The following is a 25,002-nucleotide window of genomic DNA, read 5'->3' on the forward strand; positions in this document are numbered from 1 at the left end:
CCTCGGTCTTTAAAATATATTTTGGTGGTCCTGAAGAAAGCTGTGACCAATAGTGGAATTCTTATTTCAGGAGTGTGCTTTTTTACTTCTCAGACTTTGGACCCACTACCAGAGACTCATCTAGCTGAAAAGAAATTCTTAGGTTAAGATCTTATGTGAATAAAATGATACAAAATGGGTGGTAGCTTAAAGCAATGTGAGCTTGTTGGTCCTTACTCTAACAGAATATTTAAAGGTACTAAGTCAGCCAGATACTATCTGGCTTTGGGATCACTGAAGACATTGTCATACTGGGCAACATCTTCGTCTTGAATGAGAAGAATAGGTATCTGGAGTCACCACATTTGCTACCATTTAAAATAGGAGCAGTATGTAATTGCTATCTGCAATAGCATATCTAACCTAATACTTTAAAAGCAGCATTCAATTCCTAATAGATAACAGATGCACATGCCTTGATGTGACGATGTAAAGCCATATATATTGAAAATGGTAAAGTAAAGTAATATGGCCTTGGCTAAGTTACTGAGCTGTGTTCCCTACCTACAAAATGACTTGGAAAAAAAGCCCCACCTTGTAGTCCTGTACCAAAATAGTTTACATTAAAAAACTGAGGCCCATTTAAGTGCTATAAATTTGGCCATTAATCACACTAGACTATGTTTCCTTTAAGAGAAAGTCAAATTGATATCACTTTGTCAAACCTAAACCCACCTGAACTAGCAGTCTATAGTTGTGCTAAGGAAGGGCTCAAAGTCAGTATTAGAAATATTATACTTTATTGATTCTAGAGCAGCTAATCTACCGTCCCGTGTTGACAAATAACAGTAAGAATGGAAGAAACATATGAAGGTTAAAGTGAGCGTCTACATCACTGTGGAAAATGTTGTAACAAGGTTCATTGTTCTGAAGAGGCAGTTATAATACCTTAAAGTGTACAGTAATGATCCATTCTTGTTCCAAGCAACAAGAAGTGATTTCACTTGGGAGTCTGAAGTGAATTTATTCATACTGATTGTGCCCACTGTTTTCGTAAATGGTTCTGACTCACAAAAAAGCCCTCTTCCCACCCTCTTAATGCTTGTTTAAAAGACAAAGAGGATAGGGAAGGCTGGAATGGGGTGGCAGGAGCTACCTGTAAGGCCCACGTTAATTAATTTTACTCACTATGGTAAAGAAGGAAGCTCTGTTCTTTTCGGGTGGCTCACTCCTTTGTCCTCTTTCAGCTAAATTCTTTCCACAGATTTACCTCAGATGGGAAAAAGACCATTTTGGGGGAAAAAAAATTTTTTTTTTTAAAATTTTTGCTTATCTAAAAACTGTTGATGTGGATGAAGACTTTTGCCTCAAAATGCAATCACTACAGTCCATTCCAGCCCAGTCCTACAGCAAGTAGAGTACACTCCTGCAAAGCCACTGACAGCAGCCTTACCAGTCATGGAAAACCTGAAAGCTTGTAAAGAAAAACTCTGACCTTAACAAAAGACTACATTTGATAATGGAAATAATATATTTCTCCACTGATATACAATACTTATGTAATGCACTGAAAAAGATGGGATTTTGGAGTAAGAGCACAATTTGTACCATAACATTTTTGGCTCACATCTCCCCATTGGCGTCCTTGCTCCACTCTGAGGCCCTTCGCCACCCTTAGTGTATCTGGATAATACACTGCCATACACTGATGATGAAACAAGACAAGGAAACCATGTCACAAGCCACGATGGAGCCCATCGCATGCAGTTCAGCCCAGCTTTACCCTTACTTTCCTCCAATACAGACTCCAATTTTGAACCATCTGCAAAGAGTGCAGACACACAAAACTAAAACAAGTATCTCCCTATGATTAGAATATTTTAGTCTTCAGAAACTTTTCCAGATGTACCTTTGATGGAGCCCCCCCCCCACCACCCCCCACTAGGACCCACACAGGGACACCCTTTGCTCCTGTGAGTCCTGCCAGAACTTGTGTAATGGGTGCTCAGCGTCGGCGTCTTCCTCCTCACTCCTCCTCCTCTTCCTCCTCCTCATCATCATCTTCGTCATGGCAGTGTGTAATTTCCTGGGGGGCCAGTGGGAAGAGATTGGGGGGCTTAATCTCACTAATTGACCGTGTCAGTTGGTGCCGCTTGTAGTCGGTATCTTTGAAATCCACTGATGTGCGGTTCCGTGTGGCGAGCGGGGACTCCATCTCATTGATATCTACATGTATGTGTTCCACTGTTGACTCATGAGGCATCTACAACAAAACCAGAAGTTCAGAAAGCAGGTGGAATAGACACAGCTGTCTCCTAGGTCCTAAGCCCTCTGCCTGTGTTAGATGGCCACATGGTAACTCCCAAAATGGACCAGACGCCAAGTCAATTCAGTTAAATATCTTCTTAGAACTTCCTAAAGCTCCCTATCCTCTTTTCTCTCCCAAACCCTCAGAACTGTGCCCAGATCAGATACTATAGTCTAAAACTGGTAAGATGGTAGAGAAATTACTATTTCACAGCTAAAAAGTCTTGAAATCTAGATGAGTATTATTAACAGAATATAGGAATATAAAATTACACTTCTCTCATTTAGTACTAAATAGAGGAAAGCCTTCACCATCCAAACAACTTCTAAATCTCATAGTTTCAGAGTAAAGTTAAGCTCTGTAACATTCTATCTTGATTGGTCTTTCTCAGACTCCTTTTTGTGCAACCATGTAACCTGGCCATAAGCTCTGCACATTAGAAAGAAATGATCTAAACTTTCCTGTGCCATGCAGATAGCCAGTTGCAGAACTTGGCCTTAACAGTGTATCTTAACTGTAAATAATGGCCTTGGGCTATATTAACTCACCAAGACATGGGCAGCTCTGAAGAGGTAGCTGAATGGATAATACAGCAGGTTGATGAACGATGCTGCATAGAGATCAGCATAGCGCATCACCTGACTGGCAAAGAGGGTCTGCCGGGAGCCACTGCGGAATAGGCTCCCCATCATCCCGTAGCACATGTCCATGTCGTGAGTTACTTTCTAAAACAGAGAACAAGGTTAACGCTCAGCTCATTCAGCAGACATTTACTGAACACTGGCTATGTGCCACTTCTTGTATAAAATCAGAAACAGAGAAATCATTTCAAGTTTATTCTCCAAGTTTTTTCCCAAATCCCATTTGGTGGATACCTTAATACGTCTCTGGATGGAGCTGATATCTGGGCGCTCATTGCTGCTGCTGTCAAGGTGCCTGGAGACAAGAAAAATTAGTGAAAATCTCTAGAAAGGACGTCTCGTATATCTAGGTGACTCCTGAAGAGGTAGATGGTTTTTAGGGAAGAAATTTTTGATATGAGGAAACTTACTTGTAGAGTTCAGCCAAGAAAATATCCAAGCTCTGAAGCTCTTCGAAAAGTGCTAAAGTTTGGAAGAAAAAGGAAAATGTTTTAAGTAAATAAAAAAGCATCTAGTTTTTAACTGTTACTAAAAACTAAATTAAAAGGTTTCAGATATGGCTGAAGAGTAAAGCTGTAGGTGAGTGTATAAAATGACTTCCCTCACCTTCAGGAAAACCCACTAACACTGCTTGGAATCTGGCAGCACATGACACCAGAATTTCCTCCTTAACTGCCCTTCCTCCTCCTCAAATCCACTAACTATACAACTTTCCCAACTGGATGCTGATTTTGAGCTTGCTGCTAAGTCATGTCAGTCGTGTCCGACTCTGTGCAACCCCATAGACGGCAGCCCACCAGGCTCCCGTCCCTGGGATTTCCCAGGCAAGAGTACTGGAGTGTGTTGGAGTGGGTTGCCATTGCCTTCTCCATTCTGAGCTTTTTAAGTGCCACTTCATACCCCATCTCGGGTATGTCAGCAGAGCAAGTGTTAGCAGTTTCACTTTTGGATAAAAGAATGAGTCACAAGTTCAGAAAACAGAACCAACTCAACTAAATTTCTGAAGTTAGTTGTTAGTGAGTGTTAGTCACTCAGTCGTGTCTGAATCTTTGTGACCCCGTGGTCTGTAGCCTGCCAGGTTCCTCTGTTCATGGGGTTTTCCAGGCAAGAATACTGGAGTGGGTTGCCATGGCTAGCCAGAAAGTCCCACCAAGAACTACAAGCAGTAGCAACAGCAAAATATGTTGTAAGCATTCCAGCCTTTCTCAGCCTGGGTTCCCCAAAGAGAATTAAGCAGTGATGCATCCACTGTATGTAACCAATATTCTTAATCTACCATCTGTGAGAGAACTGAGAGTCATATCAAATCATCTTTGTTTTGCAGTTCAAACGAGGAGTCTCAGTTGAAAAAGGTTGTACTTCTATCTCCTTTATAAACACCCTGCCTCAGTTAAGTCCCAGCAACTTTATGATAGTAGGTATTATCTTCATATCTGAGGATACTAAGGCACAGGGTGTCTCAGCATCTGCCTAAGGGCATGAAGATATTAAGTGGTAGAGCCAGGGTTACTACCTGAGGCAGGCTGAGTTTTCAGAGCAGTAACATTTTATATTTTAAAAGAATTCAAGAAAAAGGGAAAACAAGATAACCTCTCCAAATTCTGGACTTGTGTGAAATATGTGGCTATATGAGAAGGAGGTGCTCAAATATTAGGACCTGCCTCTGACTCCCTGCATACAAAGTAATGGTTCATCAAAGAGGACTGATTCATAGCTAGCCATTAAGATATAAACTAGCAATAGTAAAGATTTATAAAGTAAGAACAATGGTTCCTTACAACTCTTATCGGTCCAGACATGCAGTTCCTGTGCGAGTTCAGGAATCACCAAGAAAGTTCGCCACCCTTGCCGTTTCTTTGATTTTAAAATGTCCCCAAAAATGTGATCTCCAATATACAAAATGTCTTTGCCCTTGGCTCCCAACAGATCACAAATTGTATCAGATGAACCTGAAACAATGCAATGAGAAAATAAAAACCAGCATTCCAAGTACTATAACCATTAAATAGTATATAGATTAATTTTATTCTTTTAAGTATGTGAGGAATAGACTGGAAAAAGGGCTCACCTTTCTTAAGACAAAGACTCACCATTGTCTTTTTTCATCATTCTTTTTACTGCCTCTATGACAAGGCCTTTAGCTCCACTGTGCTGACCAGAGCTCTCGATCCCCAAATCCAAGAGCAACAAAACCACGTCTCAGCTTGAGGGACCATAACCCTCCAAAGCACCACTACCATTTCTCCTCACAGGTCTGCCATTAGGTTGGCTTTGTTCAACTGCTTCTCATTCCAATAAAATATGCATCTATGTCTGTAGAGACTCCTAAAACCCCTTTGAGGCCTTGGGAACCATCCACGTGATTCCAACACTGAGAAAATGCCTCAAATATGCAGAGGAGGAGGACAGGGAAAACTGGTCCTTTTAGTGAAAATCAAAGATTCATTAGGACATGCTGACAACTTCTCAAACCCATCCTCCCAACTCTTCAGTAGGTGACTGAAGTGTTTACCTTCAGGAGACGCTATTTTTAGAATACTAAAGAACATAAGAAGCATGGTGTCAGGAGGACAGCAAAGCTTTCACAGTGAGCTTCAAGCACAGACTTACACAAAGGAAAGTGTGTGACTCACCCCCAGAGTAGACGATGCCATGCTGTAAGGGGCCCGTGTAGGTACCAATTTTCAGCTTGCCAGTTTTCTGTGAGAAAAGAATTTGGATTTTGTAAAGTTATCACAATCTCCACCAAAAATGCTACTTGGTTAGGCAGCCAAATGAATGTCACTTTTGAATTATATTCATTTGAATTATTCAGCTATATTAATTGAGACCAAAACTCTTAACTTCAAAAGAGGAGATAAGGCTAGTAAGTTAAAAATACCTGTTTCCTGGGGGAAGAATAGGAGGGGGGGAAGGGGGAACATGAAGGATAATTGCTCGTGGACAGACCATCCTCTCAACTTACAGTATCCACCTGACGCAGTACTGTGCCTTCTCCAAAGAACAGTGGTTTCCGTGCGTCCACCAAGATCAGGTCAAAGTAGGACTGCCACGGCCGATGAGAGCTCCCAGGCTGATAAGGAAGAAAGTGAAAGCCAAAACATCACTCCTAATCTAAAAGCACTTCTGTTTCATCTCAAGTCGGATGAAAGCAATATATAAATACTAAGTAAAACCAGAAAATGCCACTGTTAAAAACATATTGTGGCTTATTATAAGGCACATCCTTTTGAAAGCAGGCAAAGTGAAAATATAAATAATGACTCTAATAATCTTTGTATTTTAAATTGCTTCACCTACTTACTAATTTATTTCAAGCAATTTAATGTATGAAAGAGTGTGCTCATACTCTAAAAATGGGCCTAAGAGGCTCACAGGGGCTAAGGAGAGATGCAAAAAGACAAATATGTACGAGACGGACTAAGAAAGAGGCAGTTTAGCATCTGAACTCAAGTATATAGCTAATGCTAACACAGAACTATTATTAGCAAATTTTATGGGTTATGCTTTCAGAATGGTGGTTCCAGGTACACACTGGTCTTTGGCTCATACTGCAGGCTAATCAGCACTAATGTGGAAGGTATGCCCATCAACATTACTTCATCTTGAATTGGAACCATGGCTTTTAACCTTTTAAGATCAAGACAAAGAGCACTAAATACTGTGCTTTGGGGTGATCTCAAAAGTCATTAACTAACATTTATTCAGAGAAACCTAGTGACTAAACCTGGGTCTCTTGCATCACAGGCACATTCTTTACCATTTGAGCCACCAGGGAAGCCCCCTAAATTGTGATTAGTATTCATTAAATCTAAGACCATACAGAAGGAGTGACGACTTCTCTGCTAAGTATCAAAGTTAGCTGTTCTCTTGACACAAAACTCAGCAATTACTAACAGCAGAATATAGAAGTTGTTAAGAATATATACATTTTCTGTTTCTTTTAATAAGATTATCTCCTTCAACCTGAAAATTCCTTTCTGCCACATAAATTTAGCAATTCTGTATAAAACTTCTTGGGCATAAAATTCTCATCCCATCCTACTAAATACCACATGAATCTCTTATTTCTGTCTACCAAGTTTTCAAACTGCTAGCAACTTTTTAAATTATACTAGCTCCTGCATTACTTCTAATATTAATGAAGATTTCTGGATGGCTCCTGACCAATTCCTTACGCTCAATATTCCAGAATATTAAATGCATTCATTATTGCTAAATCAACAGTCTGTTATATTACAGAGAGTACCTTGGGGCCATGTGGGAAATCAAACAGGTAAGTCATAATTTTCTGGAAAAAAGAAAATCCAACATAAGATCCATTTACTATTTCTGCAAGAGATATAGGACACCTAAGTAAAGCACACACAAGCTGTTTATAAGACATGTCTTTTTCAATACAAGATTCATTACATTCTTGTTTCCTCTAAAGTTTATGAAATCATGGGAGTTGAAGATAGAAATTAATGCTTCATCACAGCAAACAAATGCAAGCTTCTGACATTCTCAGTAGAACACCGGGTTCTTCTAGGAGATATTTTTATACAGATTTATCCATATATTCCTATCAAGTTCTCTGAGTGGACCAGAACACGTATTTGGAGGGAAGGGGTATCTGCGATAAGGGTGTAGAGAAAACTGATGACTCACATAGAAATAACACACCGTGGCCCTCTTACTACTGTTCCCAGGACAATCAAGCCAACTTATTCCAAATCACTAGATTTCTAAATCAGCATTTTACATAAAGAGGGTTAGCAAGCACTAAGCTTGCTAGGACTATGAACTTGTAACCAGCTTAGCAAAAGTAACATGAGGTTAAGGAATTAAATCAGCTTTTCTATATGCTTTAATCATGGCAAAAATTTTAAGAGGTAGTAAATTTTGATGGCTAAGAGTCAAAACATCTTTTTACCATCTATTGCTGTCTGGCTCCCAACAGCAGGGAGGGAACGTATTACACATGTAATAAAAGGCCTAACTTTTCAAGTTGCAGAACGACACACAAAGACACAGAAGACACTGTAATCAGCACAAATGTTTTAAATAACCCCCAAAATGAAAACCTTTAAGTAGCCAATTATAATCAGGAAAAATTGTCCAAAGAAATACTCATAAAAATTTGAGAACCACTTTGAGGTGTGCCATTTATTTTTGCTTTTTTCATTCTGCTTTCAAAATGAAATGGCAAAAAACTACTCTCACTTAATAAACTACCTTCTTTATATTCACAGTTCTTTAGTCCAATATAATTCCTTTGTATAAAGAAACAAATATATTAAGCACTTACATCTGTATATTTATAGTCACTGTTGGTGGCAAGAAATACTTTTCCTACTTCCTTCATCCGGCTCAGAAGCAAAGGCAGTTTTCCCTGAAATGTAATGATGATGATGAGCGGAACAGTAAAACACAAACACAGATCTTCTTCCACACGTGATGGGGTTATGTCCCGATAATACATGGAACATGGCAGCCAGCCTAGTCTACCTCAAATGTGCTAAGAACATACATTAGCCTACAGTTGGGCAAAATCATCTAACACAAAGTCTACTGTAACTTATAGAACACTATACTTAAAGTGAAAAGCAGAATGGATGTATCAGTTGTTTACCCTTGTTATCTCTTGGCTGACTAGGAGCTACTGCTCGCTGCTGCTGCCCAGCATCTCAGGAGTATCAGAGGGCATATCACTAGGCCAGGAAAAGATTCAAAATTCAACACAGTTTATACTGAAATGTATCACCAAATATATATATATGGTTCCTGTGAAAGTGAATATATATACATATATATTCACTTACACTGTGGAGTGGTCAGATAAAGGACTTTTTTTTGTCTACTGAAACAGGTGATACCCTTTAAGGGTGGGTTGGTTGGTTTCAGAATTTTGCATTTAGAAGACCACATTGTCATTGTGCATGAATTATTATATATGCAGAATATATATGGTATATATAATAGACATATATAAAATATATAATTATATGCCTATTAAAAACATAACTCTAACCTCCTCTTTATGTCTATCTCAGGAAAGAGTTTAAATTACCTTGTAATCTCTTAAAGTAAGTGAATTAAGTGTGTTATAGATTAGGAGAAGCCAATTTTAGAGATCAGCTAGATACTCTATGGAGAGTATTAGATATGGTCTCAGTGTGTACACTTTCATTTTATAAAATACCTTGCAGAAATGGCATGATGTATATAGAATGCAACTTGAAAGTGCCCGGACTCATCTGTAGCTACATGAGGAAATTCTGACTCCTGATGTGACCAGAAAGAAAACAGCCTTTCCTTCTCTCACAGTGAATAGGTCCCTTCACTCAAATCCTCTTGCACCTCTCCTGAACCCCTCAATGTTCTTTCTTGAAACAACAATCATGGACATGGGAGTGGATGGGAGATAGGAGGTACAAAGTCTGGAAATAAGACATCTTTACCAAAGAACTTTGAGGGAATAATTGCATCTACTACTTTTACTCTGTAAGAAAGGAAGAAGTTATCTCATCTCAGTGCTGTGTGTGTGTGTGTCTGTGTATTTTTTATTTTGAGATAATTTCAGACTTAACAGAAAAGTTGTAAAAATAGTACAGAGGGTTCCCATGTATTCGTCATCCAGCTTCCCTTAATCTTAACCCCAGTACAATGATCAAAACTAAGAAATTGACACAATGCTATTAACTGTAGACATTTAAAATTTTTACTATGTTTACCACTAACGTCTTTTGAAGTATTTTAAAGCTTTCATCATTATTCCCAGTTGATAGGTTAAAGACAATTTAAATAACAGTCACACGTGTACATTTTTTTAGATGATATAGCACCACGGTTATGATTCAGAGTACACTGAGGTGTGACTTTTGGCTTTCTATTTACTAACTGTATGAACTTGGAAAAGTTACTTAATCCTGAGTCCCCAGTTTCTTCATCTCTAAAGCAGAGGTAAGAAACTAACTCAGGGTTTTATGGAAGGTTAAATGGGATAATGAATGTAAACACTTAGCACAGTGATATGTACACAGTAACCACTCTAGCTGCTATTACTATAATTAGAGCTAAAAGGATAAATGAAATACTGGTCCTCTTTGCCTAATAAAAAACAGGAAAAACAAACCTCATGCTCCAGCTGAGAATGCTTGTTGATTATACTTGGCATGTGTTAAAGTGCCAGGACAAAGAAATATCTTCTCTTGTCCATTTCATTATAAATAAGCTTGCTAATTTCCCTAATAGGTAAAGCAAACTATCATGCAGATCTACTTTTCCCTTTACTACTTACATCTTTGACTACATACTTCTCAAGATTTTCAACTGTCTTTTCCTTAAGGGAACCCTAGAGAAAGAAAGAAAAAGAAAGCAAGAAAATAACAAAATCAATTTTTAAGTTTATTATAAAAACCGTGTCTACTATTAGCTTAAATGCAATTCTAAATATTTCCAAAATTAAATTGGCAGATGTGATTTGCTGCAATTCTGCCTCCAAAATGTATTTAAAATAGAAATCAAAAGGCATTTCATATTTAATTCAGCACAATTTATAATAAATGTAAACATAATATCATTAATCAGTTAATGTTATCAGCCAAGCAGGAGGTATTTGGAAAAAACAAATGGACCATAAGCATCCTAAAAGGATATGGTAAGTATAACCCTAACACTAAAATCTCTTCTAGTAAGTCTGGAAAATGCAAACTGAAATAAAATCTAGAAGCCAAGCACCACCACTGAGGGAAGACCAGCATTACCTCTGTAAGCCAGACAGCCAAAGACAAGAACAAAAGTATTCTAGAGAGCTATCACTAGAGGCAAATCCCCCTTTTTTAACAGGTGAAAAACTCTGCCCTGTTTGCACTTGGAAAGTTAATGTCAGACCATAAAAGACACATGCCAGGCAGTAAGCAGGTGAAGAAGCAGCTCCTAGGTACCTTGTAATGAACCCAGTCAACTGCGTCTCTTACATCCTGGAACATACTCCGGTAAGACATGAAGAGGTCCCCATCTTTAAATCCTGTTTCGCAGCTACAGAAAGATGGAAAGAACATGACAGGGAATCCAAAGGAGGGTAAATAAAGGAAATACCAAACACTGCCCAGGGGACCCAAAGGTTCCTTTGTCACATAATAAAGGCTGTGTGGCTAATTCGGAAAATAATCACTCCCTAATGAAAATCCATTCTGACCATCAGAGATGACTACAGTGTTCAACGGAATATAGTAACTGTGAACAGATACAAAATAGTAGAAGAGTATGATGGAGGCTAAAAGTCTAGTTCCAAAAATAACAGGTTGTTTTATTCATCACTTATAAGAAACAGGTTCCCATCAAAGAAACATTTAAAATTGGTAATTTAGGTTCTCGCCACCCTGACTTTTCTGACACTGTTTCTAAGGTATGGTCTATTTTTTATTTATCTTAGTGACTTAGTGCTCAACCAAATTTAGTGCCTTGAAGTGGGTAAGGCCTAAAGAGGATAAGAAGTTAGCAAACTCTGGCACATATGGCCGAACTTAACAATTCCCCCTAGAAAGGAAAGGATATCTTTTTCAAGACTTAAGCACATTTTTACTTGAGGGAGGATAAACAGTATCTTCCTCAATCAAATCTTGCTGGGCCTGGGAATGAAACGAAATTACTATCCCTGAATGGCTCCTGGGTAGCTGCTGTGAAATGAGTTGGGGGGTTTTAGTGCAATTCTGCTTGGACAGATAATCATCACACAAACCTCCCACTCAGTTGTCACAATTAGCACCTCTGCTGGCCGTCTTCATTCCCAGGAGAAGCCAATCAGAAGTGGTCCCTTCCAAACATGGCTGCAGCACACTGGCAAGGAGAGGGCCGTGTGGGAGGTGAGGGCCTGCATGGAGCTGCTGGTGCTGTCCCATCTCTCAGGCTGGCACTGTGGCATCTCTCACTAGCACTAAATTCACTTCAGAAAAGCAGAAAAGACCTACAATGGCCAGTTCTCTAAAACCCTGTACATTAATTTTAAAAAATCAATTGGAAAAAGAAAATTATAGTACACACATACCTGGTATATCTGGGACAATTAGTAAAAAAATCTACTAGGCAGGCCAACAGGTAGGTCTCTGAAAAATGAAGAATAGATATTCATAAGCTATAAGTGAGATAACTAAAATCTGTTTATCTCCCTTGAGCAAAGACAAATGATCACGGAAAGAAGGGGAGACATCAGTATATGTAAGCATAGAATGAGTCTACCTGGTAGGTTGAATAGTGTGTTCAGAATGTAAAATCTTTCAGTGTCATCTCGTTGAATAAATTTATTTGGATACTGCTCTCTAGTTTCTGGTCTGAAAGAAAAAAAAATTAACCGACATTCAAAAATAATATAACTCTGAGACGTATTCATCATTCAAAAATTAATTCAAACATTTTGGTGGCTATATGCAAGGTGGGGTTCCAAATAATACACATGGGAAACTCTGAAAATGAAGAGGCTCACTCACTGTTTCAGCCCCTAAAACATTCTCAGTCTGGCTAAGGGAGGGAGTCGCACACACACACAATTGTGAAGGTCCAAAACAGAACTGCCACAAGAAAGGTGCAAAAAGCTATAACAAAACAGAGGAAAGGGAGAGGGACCATTTCAACTTAATGGGTAGAGAAAACGGAATGTAGAGAGGAAAATCTAGGAAGAATCCATGAAAGTCATGGCATATAAGCTGATCCTTAAAAGTTAAAACAGCCCAATCCAGAAACTAGTCAAATTCAAGTAGAGAAAGGGGAACAGAAATACAAAGCTAGAAAGATGAATTGAGGCAATCATGCTATTGTTTTTATATATTTTTCATCTGAGCTAAACTGTAAAAGTATTAAATTAGTAGGAGTGTTAGGGTAAAATGGAAAAAGAAATGTGATGTGTTGCAAAAAACGGCTACAGATCTTTCCTATCCCTTAGTAATGTGACTCTGCAGTTCCTCCAATTAAGAGGCACAGTCTCTCTCTCTATCCCTGAATACAGGCTTGAGTAACAGAAAATGGGATCCAAGAAGACTTGGAAAACACTTGTGCATTAGGGCCAGTGTACTCCTGCTGGAGAGTAAAAGGCCCCATGCAGAAATGAGGTGCCCCCGCCAACAGGCTGCCCACTGTCAGACATGTGCAGGAGGCCATTCTCGATCAGCTAAGCAATTCCAGAATTGCTCAGCTGACTCAGAATTTTGAGCTAAATCAAATGGCTACTGGTTTAAGGCACTAAGTTTTATTTATTATACAGCAAGAACTGACCCCAGTCCATGGGGTCGCAAAGAGTCGCACATGACTGAGCGGCTGAACTGAAGAACTGACTGACACAGACACAGAGGCCTGGGAAATCAGTTAGGGCTTCCTGCAGGAGTCCAGTTGAAAGCATGAGGGGCATGGGCATGTCCTAGAGTGGGCACAAAGGAAATTAAAGAGAAGAATTACTCAGGAGGGATTGCCAAGGTAAAAAGAACAGGCAATTGAACAGATGTGGTAGACGAGGGACATGGAGCCGAAGATGATAATTCTCACACTAAGGTGTCTCTGAGAGGGTGGTGGTAATATTAACTGAAACATAAAAACTAGATAAAATACAAGAGGAGTTTTATTTTGGATATGTTAATCTAAAAGTGAACATTTTTATAGGCAATTAGAAACAAAGGTCAAGAACTTTAAAACAGAGATTCAAATTTGAGAGGTTGCTGGGATCATCTACACACAGGTTAACAGAAGCAGTCAGGTAGACTATTAGAGCAGAAGAGGCCACTTAAGAGTGTAGAGAAAGAAGAGAAGACTGTGTCGAGGTCCACAGAGGACATTCAGAGTTTAAAAGAAAAAGCCAGTGAAACAAACAGAAATTGTTAAAGATGCATGAGAACCTTGAAGAGTGAAATGAAACACTGCAAGAAGAGGAAGGAGATAGTATTATTACAGAGAAAATAAAAAGGAGAAAAACGAAAATATAAAAATGAACAGTCCTCACAATGAATACATGAAGATTAACTAATTTAAATAAAGGACACCAAATTTAAATTTCATACTCAGGATAACTTGGGTAATGTTTGTTAACTACAAATGTCATAAACTCTACTTAGGAATATAAAATCACATTAGTTCCCTGTCCTAGCCAGCATTCTGAAACAAGAGTTCCCAATGAAGAATAACTTTGTGGAATATCATATCTTCTAGCCTTCCAAGATTTTCTGTAATGAAAATTAAAGCAGAAAGAAATAATAATGATATACTTTCCTCAGTCAGGTTTAGTAAGATGACATTGTCCTCTTGAATATCTTTTCCTATTCCCTTCATCATTTAAGAGTAATTCCTTTACATAAGGAAAGTTAATCATTATGCAATTAGAACCCAAACTGACTTATAAATACAGTTAGCCATTACATTTTGTTTAAGTGTCAAGTCATGCTAGTATACATTTAAAATGAAAACTGATTCATGGAGAGGTAATATATTATAAAAGAAGGGATGCTAGACTTAGGAAGAAAACAGAGTTCAGTATTGCTAACTATCTGTGACCCACAGAATAAAGATTTGATCTCAACATTATTCTAACCTAAAACTTTAAAAGCCTTTACTATTGCCTGAAAAGAGGTTCCAACTCACAGGCAAGGCATGTAAGGTGATGCTTGGTGGAGCCATAATTTTTCTTCCAACTTTGTTTACCACTATATTTCAATAATTATCTCCGTTGCCCTCCATCTTCATTCTGGCCTTCTCCGTGGGCTTTCTAAAGACTGTACAGTGCTAAGTACTGTTTGAATGATTCTGCATGTAACACATAAATGATTTATTTCTGAAACAATATTAAATATATTTCCAAAGAAACTATTTGGAAACTTTATTGGCTTCTTTGGGGGAAGAAAGGAGGTCTATAGATCTTGAGTTAGTAAATCTAATTGTAATTCTAACATATGGAACTGCTTCTCTTTCTTTTCTTCTCTATCTCCCACCCAATAACACAAAAATCCCTCTTCAGGAATTCATAAATAGAACCTTGGTTCATCATCATTGGGATTCTGAATTATAGTGACAATATCCATACAGAAAAGAGTCTGGGTTTCTAGTACTATCTGCAGTCACCTCACCTTCTAAATCCCACCTTTTGATACTCATGAACTTGAACAAATCCCTCAGAGAGAAATGGTGAAAGAAAGGTAGATATAACTACTGGTCTAATCAGATGTGTCAAGTAGGGTGTTTATTTCAAACTGTTCCCATAGTATATACCTGGAAATCACTGAGTCTGTGTAATGCCAGCTGAAGACTTAACAGATGATTCAATTCCAAATAGGGCATGACGGTTACCTCAGATTTAAATGAAACTCTGGTACAGTTTCAGTTAGTGTCTCTTATCACAAAAAAGTATTTACCAAAAAGACATTGTTTATTTAACAAATTTCAATGTAGACTGTGTAGTTTTTACTGCTTTGCTATTGAAAATAAATAAGAGACTGATACTTAACCCATATTGGTTTTAAGAGTTGTTCTGACCCTAATAGTGTCAGTGGTAAAGTAAGTGGTATAATAGTAGAGAAAACGTATAATTGTAAAGCCATAATTACAGAAATTGTCAAACTGGGGTATTGTGATTTTTAAAGAAAAATTTGAGATGTTTCAAAAAAGATACTAGACATTAAATTTTATCTGCTGTTTATTACTAGGGTGGAGAGTTCAAATTAGGTAAGAATAGAGGAAATATGCTAATTATGAAAATAAAACTTATCCTTGTTTGTTTCAAATAGTATCACTCTGTATTCATTTTAACCCCATGTTTAAAAAAATTTAACCACATGATCAAATACCTGAAGGTATACATTAGAATATAAAAATAATATATTAGCTGTTAAAAATCTTAGTCATTTACATCACTGTAGCTTTAAATTTTTCAAAGTACTTTATGTACATACCTCTTCTGAGCAGCTACCTGAGAACTGTATTAAAAAGGAGAAAATAAAAATCTTAGAATTTCAAATAAGTCAAAGCCACTACAGTTTTTTGGCAAGTTTCAAGATTAGCTTTGTTGGATGCTATATAATTTTAGAAGGCGCTTAATTTAAACAAAATGTAACTGCTAACTATATTTATACATCAGTTTGGGTCCTAGCTGTCTAAAAAATAATTGTTAAGTATGCTTATGTAAAGGAATTGCTCTTTAATAATGAGGAGATAAGAAAGTATATTATACTGGGGAAGATAATGTCATCTTCATATTGTTTGACTATAAAAACACTAGAAAGAGGCTAAAGGTTCTTTGTACTCACCCCCTTATGAAGTTAAATCCATGTGCACAGACCAAGAGGTTTCCATAGGCATCAACTTTCAAAAGATTTCCATACAGTGTATCAAATACTAGTCCCCTATGTGAAAATGAAGATATCACCAATCACACAAAGTAATAATGGCAAGGATCTAATGTAGTATTTACTCAATTACCACAAACCAACCTTCACCTTATTCAAGTTTTATGGTGGCTCATGTATGTGCCCAAAAATACAACCCCAGAGGGTAAAGTGAGTGAATAAAATCTTAAAAATGAATCCGAGAGCAACTAACAAATACTTAATTCTGTCCAGATGAATAATCACAATTGTTTTGTGTGAGAGAACTTAATCAAACAAGGTGTAAACAAAAATTTCTCTGAATATAGCTGGTTCTTTTCTAAAACAGAGCTTCTTTTTATTCTCTTAGACAACTGAGTTGGCTTCTATTTCCCTCTATTAGACATTTCTCGCGCCCCCTGAGGTGGCCTGTGGTTCCCCTTGGATGGAAGTGCATTCCGCTGCCCAGTGAGAAGTGAAGAATTCTTCCCAAGCCCGCCTATCCAGTCCGTCTGTCCGGTCCATCATATCTCGCCCCGGGACTTTTGTGAGAAATGTTGTGAGCCTGGCGGGCCACAGTCCATGGGGTTGCAAAGAGTCAGACACGACTGAGCAGCTAAGCACACATAGGACACACACGATGGCATCTCAAAATAAGCCTCATCTTAACCTCAAATCTTTCTTATCAAATCCAGAAATGGAAACTGCCAAGAAGGCTCCTGATTACCAAGTTGAATACATTAGCAAAACAAAATATATTAGCAAAACTCCCAACAACGTAAGGGAGGAGCATCTGCAATTACTGACCATCAGTTTTAATAATCCCTCTTCTCATAAATTTGTTGTTGTTGTTTAGTTACTGAGTCCAACTCTTTTGTAACCCCATGGACTACAGCCCACCAGGCTCCTCTGCTCATGAGATTTTCAGGCAAGAATACTTTGAGTGGGTTGCCATTTCCTTCTGCAGGGGATCTTCCCAACCCAGGGATGGAACCCAAGTCTCCCGCACTGGCAGGCGGATTCTATACCACTGAGCCACCAGGGTCATAAATGGACCCTTCTCATAAATGGACCTTCTTTAATAGCAATGAACTAAGTTCAAAGTTCAAATCAGGAACACAAAAGATATGGTGTACATGAAAGGTTCATGGTAATTTCAGAAAATCAACCAAAAAGCCCCGAAGAGCTTTTGATGTTTTGTTGCATCTTTTTGTTTGTTTGTCTGGGGGATGGCATTGGTTAGGGACACATTTGGCATTATTAATTTGGGGGACAAAAGGATGGGTTTTAATCCAAAAATAATCTTGAAAAATTACCTGGTAGGGAATGTAGAGTCATATGCAAAGCTGAGAAGCTCCTGAGGATAGCCAATAGAAACTAATCTCTCCACGGTAAGCTCAAAGCCAAGGGACTCATACTCCGGGGACTTGTACACTGCACAAAGAGGAGGTTCTCATTAAAACACAGCCAATTAAAACGGAAGGCAAACGAGTGAATTTCAACTTTCCCAATTCCTCTCTCCTGCTAAATTTGCCATTTTTCTTCTTTTCCTTCAAACTCCATGTTTTGTACTGCCTCAAGTAATCGCAGAACTCAACTGTTAGTCCGTGGAAACAGGTCATGTTATGATAGGAGTAGCAGCAATAAGATGAATTATCAGGTATTCCATGTTTCTTCATTCTTAGGAAACCTAATCCAATCATTTTTTTCCTTTTTATTCTCTTAGGCCCACAATCTAAAGTTGGGAGGCGGGGAGTGTAATAGGCACAGCTGTGGTATTAACCATGGGAATATAATTAATATAAAACTAGAGAGACAGGTCTATATAAGTTGAAGTCCTCACTGATGTGCATGACTAGTATAGGAATCCTTCAAAATTATTTTTTTTAAAAAAAGACTAGTCTACTTTTAGAATCACTATCTGGCTTAGGAATTGCCTTAAACTCCAACCAGCATAATTCTATTTGTTAGGATTTACGTGTTTTCTTTATCAGTCCTAAAATGTCATAGCCATCAAAACTGCATTTTACAAATTATTAGTGCTAAAAGTACCATAAAAAGACATGCCTAAGACAGGGAAGTCTTGATATCAACTGGGAATCAGACACTGAAGAATTATAACTCATTTTATTAAACCTGATTATGGAAAAATGAATATGTGCACGTATATATAATGTTATATATATACCTCCTTATCTGCCAGAGAACAATGAGTTTTTTACAGGTGAAGTAAAATAGATTTTGGAATATGGGGGTTTCTCTCAAATATAATGTATGTCTGAAGTTTTCTATAATGAAAAACCTTTTTCAGAATCATCACAGTTCAGTATAAAGAAAATGTTGTTCCTTTAAACGGGTTTCTTCCAAAATAAAGGATGTAGGTAGACATTCTTCCATCAGTTTTCTAGGAGCAGGTAAGCCATATTAAAAACTTAAAAATAAAAAACACCTGTGATCTTGCTAACTGCCAAATGAGGCCAAAAAAACTCCCCAAACATCCTATTCTTATGTCTCATAATAATGAAACTATTATTATAGTTCTATCTACAATTAACATATAGCTTATGGCTCAAATGGACTCTTCATTGTAATTAGTCTGCCTATCCAAGTTAGAGCTAATATTTTAATGAGTATGATTCAACTTTCCCTTTCTGAAAACAATCCTTTAGAATATTTCTGGAAATACATAAAACAATAATATTGGTTGCCTCCAAACGGGAGCTGAGTAGCTAAGAGATAGGAGAGGAAAAGAGACTTTCGTGTACCTTCTTCTGTACCTTTAAAACTTGTAATATGTTAATATATTTATCTATCCTTTTAAAATAGAAATTTTTAAAAACAAGGTGAGCTTTCAAAATCCTTCAATAAACATTTGTCATATTAAAAAGCCTACAAATTTTAAAGTCCTTTAGGAGATGCTTAAGTCTCAGCTCACAAGAAAAATGCCAAAAGAAGCTGTCATTTCTTCTGTGGAATGATGATTTCATGCCTAAGCTAACTCTGGCTAACATTTTCAAAACTGGCTATATTTTTCTCCTCCTCTCAATTTCAGCACCACCCTCACCCATCCCTCCCCCCAAAAACCTTTTAAATCCTCAGGCGTGGAAGATGCACACTGTTGTAAAGGAAGTACTGTGTATATACACATGCGAACAGAATAAGAGCCGGTGCATTATCATAAAGACTAGGAAAGCATGGCATCCGTTGATGTCAATTTAAATTATTTTGAGAATATAAAATAATATTTCACCCCTCGAGCTTCTGCCTCAACTGAAAGTAAATTTCATTTTAACAAGATTTTCACAAAACAAAGATTACTTCTCAATCCTAACAAAGCCCCACTTACTTCGAACAACATTTTACTTAATGGAACAAAATTCCTGTATAGCAAAATCATTTGGATAATCCACTGACACTTATTCTCATAGGATTTGGCCCATGTAAAATGTTTTCAATTATTAAATTTTCATAAAGATAATCTGCTGGACATACCTTAAGAATGGGAGATAGAAACAAAAGTTAATCATCCCCACTGATTACCTCTAAATGAATAATTTTCCCTAGTTAGAGAAGTGATGAAGTAAGTAATAATATTCATTAAAATCTATTTCTATGAGGCAATTTGGACTGAAACCCAAATCAATTTATTGAGAATTTTTAGTGAAAAAAAAAAAAATGTGGGAGGCTAGAGAACACAATTTCTGCCACCATGAGGAATAGAATAGCAGAAAATAAACACTATACTCCTGTCATATTTGCGTTTATTCCAGGGCAGAACTTCCAAATGATTGTCTAGAAACTCCATCTACTGAAGTAAATACTTCAAATTTCCTTTCTCTCAATGAGTTTAGGATGCTTCCAAAAAATACAGTTTTCCCCAATTGCTTTTAAAGTTGCATGACAAGTATAAACATCAGCTGAAGCCAGAATTTAGGTTTTCCTGAGTCTCATCCAAAGCTTCTCATGGAGGCATACAGTGCCACTATTAAAAATGAATTTCTAGATTGCGCAGGCCATCAAAGTTTAGGCTTGGGTGTTGAAACACACTACTCTCCCTCCAGTTTCTTTCAACTAGTCCAAAATAAACTGTTCTATTCACAGATGGGAATGGATTTAGCAAAGAGAGTCCAAGATCCACTCTGACAACACTATCTGTTTCACTAAGCTCTATGTTAATCAGTAAGACCTACAAGCTATTGACATTTTCTCATAAGCTTCCTGGATAATCATTTCAGTAACACGAACTCCCAGGTCATTAAATCATCTGCTAGAGAACTATACACTACAACCAGGGCTGGAGAAGCAGAACTGCAGCTGCACAGAGCATGAATCTAGATGTTTGGTTCTAAGTGTCCCCTGAGGATAATTACAATCTGTTCTGACCTGGTGGCAAAAATGACTACTCTTGAAGCCTACATATCATGGCTCAAATGAATAAATAAATAAAAAGCAAAATTCCTTTTTTAGTCAACCAGGCACTTCAAAGCCAGCCTTGACATCTGTGGGCAACCATATGTATCACCTCAGACTTACAGCTCCATATGCCTCTCTACAGCTGCAAAGGGTCTAATTTCAATTCCTCTGGCAAAACTGGCAAGTAAACGATGCACAGCTTCAAACTCAGTTCTTATAACTGACTTTCCAAAACACAGCCAATAACTTCAGGCGTAAACATAGCCTTACACATGCATTGCTTATTTCTTCTTCAAGAAGGTCCTCAGGCCTATCCTAATTTACCCAATATCCAGAGACAAAGGAAGAGGTTATTTTAAGGGCCAGAGTCCAAAAAAGAGGCCTGCTTCAGGCACCAGGGCAGCACACAGTGTTCTCAGGTTACGTAACCAGACTATAAAGAGAACAACCAAAGCTTTGAGAGCTGAAGCTACTGAGAGCATTTGAAGATATTCTTTACTCCATAATCTGTGAGAGACAAAAACAGTTCTTCCAGAAGTATCAACTGCCTGTTGTGGGGATGAAAGCTGTGGGCTCCGTTTTGAGTAGATTTTGTTCATACAAGACACAATCTGTATTAGAGGAGACAGTCCCTTTGGATGAGCCAAAAACTTTCTGCAGGGAAGTCTGGGACTCTCATGCACTTTTTACCTTTGCCACCAAGACACACTGCGACAGTTCAGAGATTTTAGAAAAAAGGAAGGGCACACCTCTACAGAGGTCCCAGCCTAGCAGAATGCTGCTGCCAAAATGAGAACTCACATGAGGCAGACGCAGATGCGGAGTGTGCCACTCCAGTCTTGAAGGAGTCACACTGGCTCTCCTGTTAAAAAACAAAACAAAGCAACAAAACAAAACAAAAACAAAAACTGGTTTTAACACTGTTGTGATGGGCTGGAACAGAGAGATACCATTTGGAAATTGGTATTAATAGGAGTTACTGCCTCCTATTTAGAAGCCTCTGACCATCACTAAAATTCATCTAATTAGCCATAACAAGAGTATTGAAGATAAGCTTAAGTATTATACATTATTTAACTTTTCTTATACCCTAAGCCTAGAATACAAGCCTGATCCTGAAATGTTAAGTCAAAAGACAAATAGAAAAATAAACTTCTTTTGTCTTAGTTTATTTTTTCTGCCACATTTCAGGTTTTATGACAAAAACTGAATGCAACTGGTAAACAGTTTAATTGAACTACAGTAGGTGAAACAGACTAATAAAGAATACAAGAATAAACCAGAGCAGTCTCATCTCACTTTTAAGTGCTCATTTAAACAAAGTCTGCTTGTACCTAACAACCCACTTTTCTACCCTTCCAGCACCTAAATTTGTAATCTTGATACAGGTAAGAACCAACTTTCCCTATTAAAGATCTAACTAGATGTCCAAATATGGAACAGAAGGGAAATTTTTTTTTGATTCTGTGAATGGATATTTGCCCTTGGTAAATGGAGTCATATTATTCTATTTTTTAAAAGTTAAAGAAACTAACTAGTCTAGTAAAATAACTGACTTGAAGATACATAAATCTTTTAAAGATATTGATAAATTTAGGATATGAATTATGTGTAAGTTATAGGGTGTTTTCCCTGGAGACATTTAGGTTTTTGAAAACATATATTTAGATTCCTCCAACTTCTGTATTTTTTGTGAAAGGGAGATGGTACTAATTGGAAGAGCAAAATGACCAAATACAATGTTGAAAATTTCTAAAACTATTACCAACTAGGAGAAATGAATACTACCAATCATACTATGAAAAGAAAAAATCCAACACGACCACTCAAGAACAGTAATTTGCTTTTATGCTATAAATGTGATCAACATCAACATTCTTTATTTAGGCTACATGATCTTGGTTCTCTGAGCTAACTAGGAAAGGTAATAATTCACATTTTCATTAAGGAAACTTTAAATCTATCCATTCTCATATAAATAAATACCAGAGGGCCTTTTCTATTTTTCACAACTATTTAAAAACCCCAACACGCTATCATAGACAGTCAAAAATTTTCTCTCTAACCTATGAGATCACAAATGATCTTTAAAAAATGAAAAATTCTAAAAGCTACCTCAATTTTAAAGTACCTAAAATCCAAAATCTAGGTACCATTCAACACTTTCAGTAACACAAAATAAAACCAACTCCAACATGGCTAGATATGTAAGTAACTGAACAAGTAGAGTCTGAAAGACTGTCAATCTCAATTCATTGCCAATGCAAAATTAAATGGTAATTAAAAGATTTATTTAAAAAGTCATTAAGAAATTAAAAGAATATTTATTTTAAAATAAAATGAAAAAAATTACCTAACTCAAAATTTCCCCTCTGAGAACCTATATGCTTAGTAGGAATGTGTATTTAGACTATTTTTTTCATTTTAAAACAGAAAAACTGGCATTTTTTGAAATAATAACTTTAAACACCCTCTTTAACCAAAGATGTTTGTTAATTTTTTAAAAAAGAGAGAAATAGCTAGTATATAATTTTTCCCTCAAGTAAGAATAGATCATCACACTCAAATGCCTGTACTTGAAGTCAGAAGAATGTAACAGACATCTGTATGTCTACTGTATACAGGTATTCGATCCTGAGAAGAGAAAACAAAATAATTCATAATCTTAGGCCTGAAGGAGATCACAGTGTACCACAATTGGATTTTTATAATAAATTTTAGAAGATCTACAACACAATGTGACTAAGGAGGTACAGGACAGAAACGGGGCCAATCAGCCCAGTCCAGGAAGTCTTCTTAAAAAAAAATGTGTGATTTACTCAGGCTTATTGGATAATCCATTTTTATAACCAGTATCTCAAGGTACTACAAAATTTACCAAACTTTCTGAGACTCACATAACATGTTTTAAACACCTCTGTCAGGGTCAGGCAAGTCAATTAATGTACAAAATGGTCTAAGTGTTGGTGTAGGTCTTGGCATAAAGGGTGAAGGAGCTGTCAGCTATAGCTGACTTCCCCGTGGGAATGAAAGTTAAATGCTGCCATTTACGTGATAACAACCAGCCTAGATTTTTATTTGGAATCTGCCAATTTTTAGCTACGGACTCAATTGAGAAAACCAACAAACTTTACTTGAGCCAGACGATGGTCTGTGGTTTCAGTTGTGCCCATGGGCCACTGGGGTGCAACCTCCAGTGTACACTTTAGATCAGATACTTTCACATAAGTTCTCTCATCTAACTGAAATGTTTTGACTGTCCTTTTCAAAGAGTTGTCGTCTGTTTTTTTTTTTTTGGCTGTACCACACAGCTTGTGGGATCTTACTTTCCTGATGAGGGACTGAAACTTGTGAATCGGCCCTTGGCAGTGAAAGCTGTGTCCTAATCACTGGACCACCAGAGAATTCCCCTCTTCAAAGAGCCTTAAAGAAGTAGAACTTAGCTACTTAATGAATTGGAAATCCAGGTGGAAATAAATTCATTCTTCAACAACCACAGAATATCCTAGATAATGTTGTTCTACTCATTTCAGGAAAAATGGAGTGAAAGTCGCTCAGTGGTGTCCGACTCTTTGCAATCCCATGGACTATACAGTCCATGAAATTCTAGAGGCCACAATACTGGAGTGGGTTGGGTAAGATCCCCTGGAGAAGGGATCGAACCCAGGTCTCCTGCACTGCATGTGGATTCTTTACCGTCTAAGCCACAGGAAAAATTGAGGGGTGGATTTAAAAAAACTCAGAAAATAAAGGAATCTTTACTGTAGTCACTCGGTCATGTCCGACTCTTTGTGATCACACGGACTGCAGCCTATCAGGCTCCTCCATCTGTGGGATTTTCCAGGCAAGAGTACTGGAGTGGGTTGCCATTTCCTTCTCCAGGGGATCTTTCCAACACAGGGATTGAACCCAGGTCTCCCGCATTGCAGGCAGATGCTTTACCGTCTGAGCCACCAGGGAAGCCTGTAAATCAAATCCCTAACGATTATACAGTAGAAGTGAGAAATAGATTTAAGGGACTAGATCTGATAGACAGAGTGCCTGATGAACTATGGATGGAGGTTCCTGACATTGTACAGGAGACAGGGATCAAGACCATCCCCATGGAAAAGAGATGCAAAAATGCAAAATGCCTGTCTGAAGAGGCCTTATAAATAGCTGTGAAAAGAAGAGAAGTGAAAAGAAGAGAAGCGAAAAGCAAAGGAGAAAAGGAAAGATATTCCCATTTGAATGCAGAGTTCCAAAGAATAACAAGGAGAGATAAGAAAGCCTTCCTCAGCGATCAATGCAAAGAAATAGAGGAAAACAACAGAATGGGAAAGACTAGAGATCTCTTCATGAG

At 37.6% G+C, this 25,002-nt stretch overlaps 1 protein-coding gene across 7 annotated transcripts in view; it reads right to left on the bottom strand.

Annotated features, from left to right (window-relative positions):
- Nucleotides 1-762: 762 nt before the first annotated feature.
- Nucleotides 763-25,002, bottom strand: part of NT5C2 (5'-nucleotidase, cytosolic II) — a 149,490-nt gene continuing 125,250 nt past the window's right edge. For 4 of the 7 annotated variants that reach the window (XM_070470095.1, XM_020897904.2, XM_020897906.2 and 1 more), the window contains 16 exons: nucleotides 17,564-17,681; nucleotides 16,191-16,286; nucleotides 15,837-15,860; nucleotides 12,151-12,242; nucleotides 11,960-12,017; nucleotides 10,857-10,950; nucleotides 10,211-10,264; nucleotides 8,219-8,302; nucleotides 7,178-7,219; nucleotides 5,894-6,001; nucleotides 5,562-5,628; nucleotides 4,707-4,877; nucleotides 3,339-3,390; nucleotides 3,163-3,223; nucleotides 2,836-3,012; nucleotides 763-2,242 (listed from right to left, as the gene is read on the bottom strand). In XM_070470095.1, the coding sequence (XP_070326196.1) occupies nucleotides 2,006-2,242; nucleotides 2,836-3,012; nucleotides 3,163-3,223; nucleotides 3,339-3,390; nucleotides 4,707-4,877; nucleotides 5,562-5,628; nucleotides 5,894-6,001; nucleotides 7,178-7,219; nucleotides 8,219-8,302; nucleotides 10,211-10,264; nucleotides 10,857-10,950; nucleotides 11,960-12,017; nucleotides 12,151-12,242; nucleotides 15,837-15,860; nucleotides 16,191-16,286; nucleotides 17,564-17,681 (1,535 nt within the window). In that variant the 3' untranslated portion in view covers nucleotides 763-2,005. Of the gene's footprint in view, nucleotides 2,243-2,835; nucleotides 3,013-3,162; nucleotides 3,224-3,338; nucleotides 3,391-4,706; nucleotides 4,878-5,561; nucleotides 5,629-5,893; nucleotides 6,002-7,177; nucleotides 7,220-8,218; nucleotides 8,303-10,210; nucleotides 10,265-10,856; nucleotides 10,951-11,653; nucleotides 11,746-11,959; nucleotides 12,018-12,150; nucleotides 12,243-15,836; nucleotides 15,861-16,190; nucleotides 16,287-17,563; nucleotides 17,682-21,461; nucleotides 21,523-25,002 lie in introns of those variants that run through there. The other 3 variants (XM_070470098.1, XM_020897905.2, XM_070470097.1) reach the window with 3 other exon arrangements.

This window comes from Odocoileus virginianus, chromosome 7 (assembly GCF_023699985.2).
Source record: "Odocoileus virginianus isolate 20LAN1187 ecotype Illinois chromosome 7, Ovbor_1.2, whole genome shotgun sequence".
Lineage (NCBI taxonomy): Eukaryota > Metazoa > Chordata > Mammalia > Artiodactyla > Cervidae > Odocoileus > Odocoileus virginianus.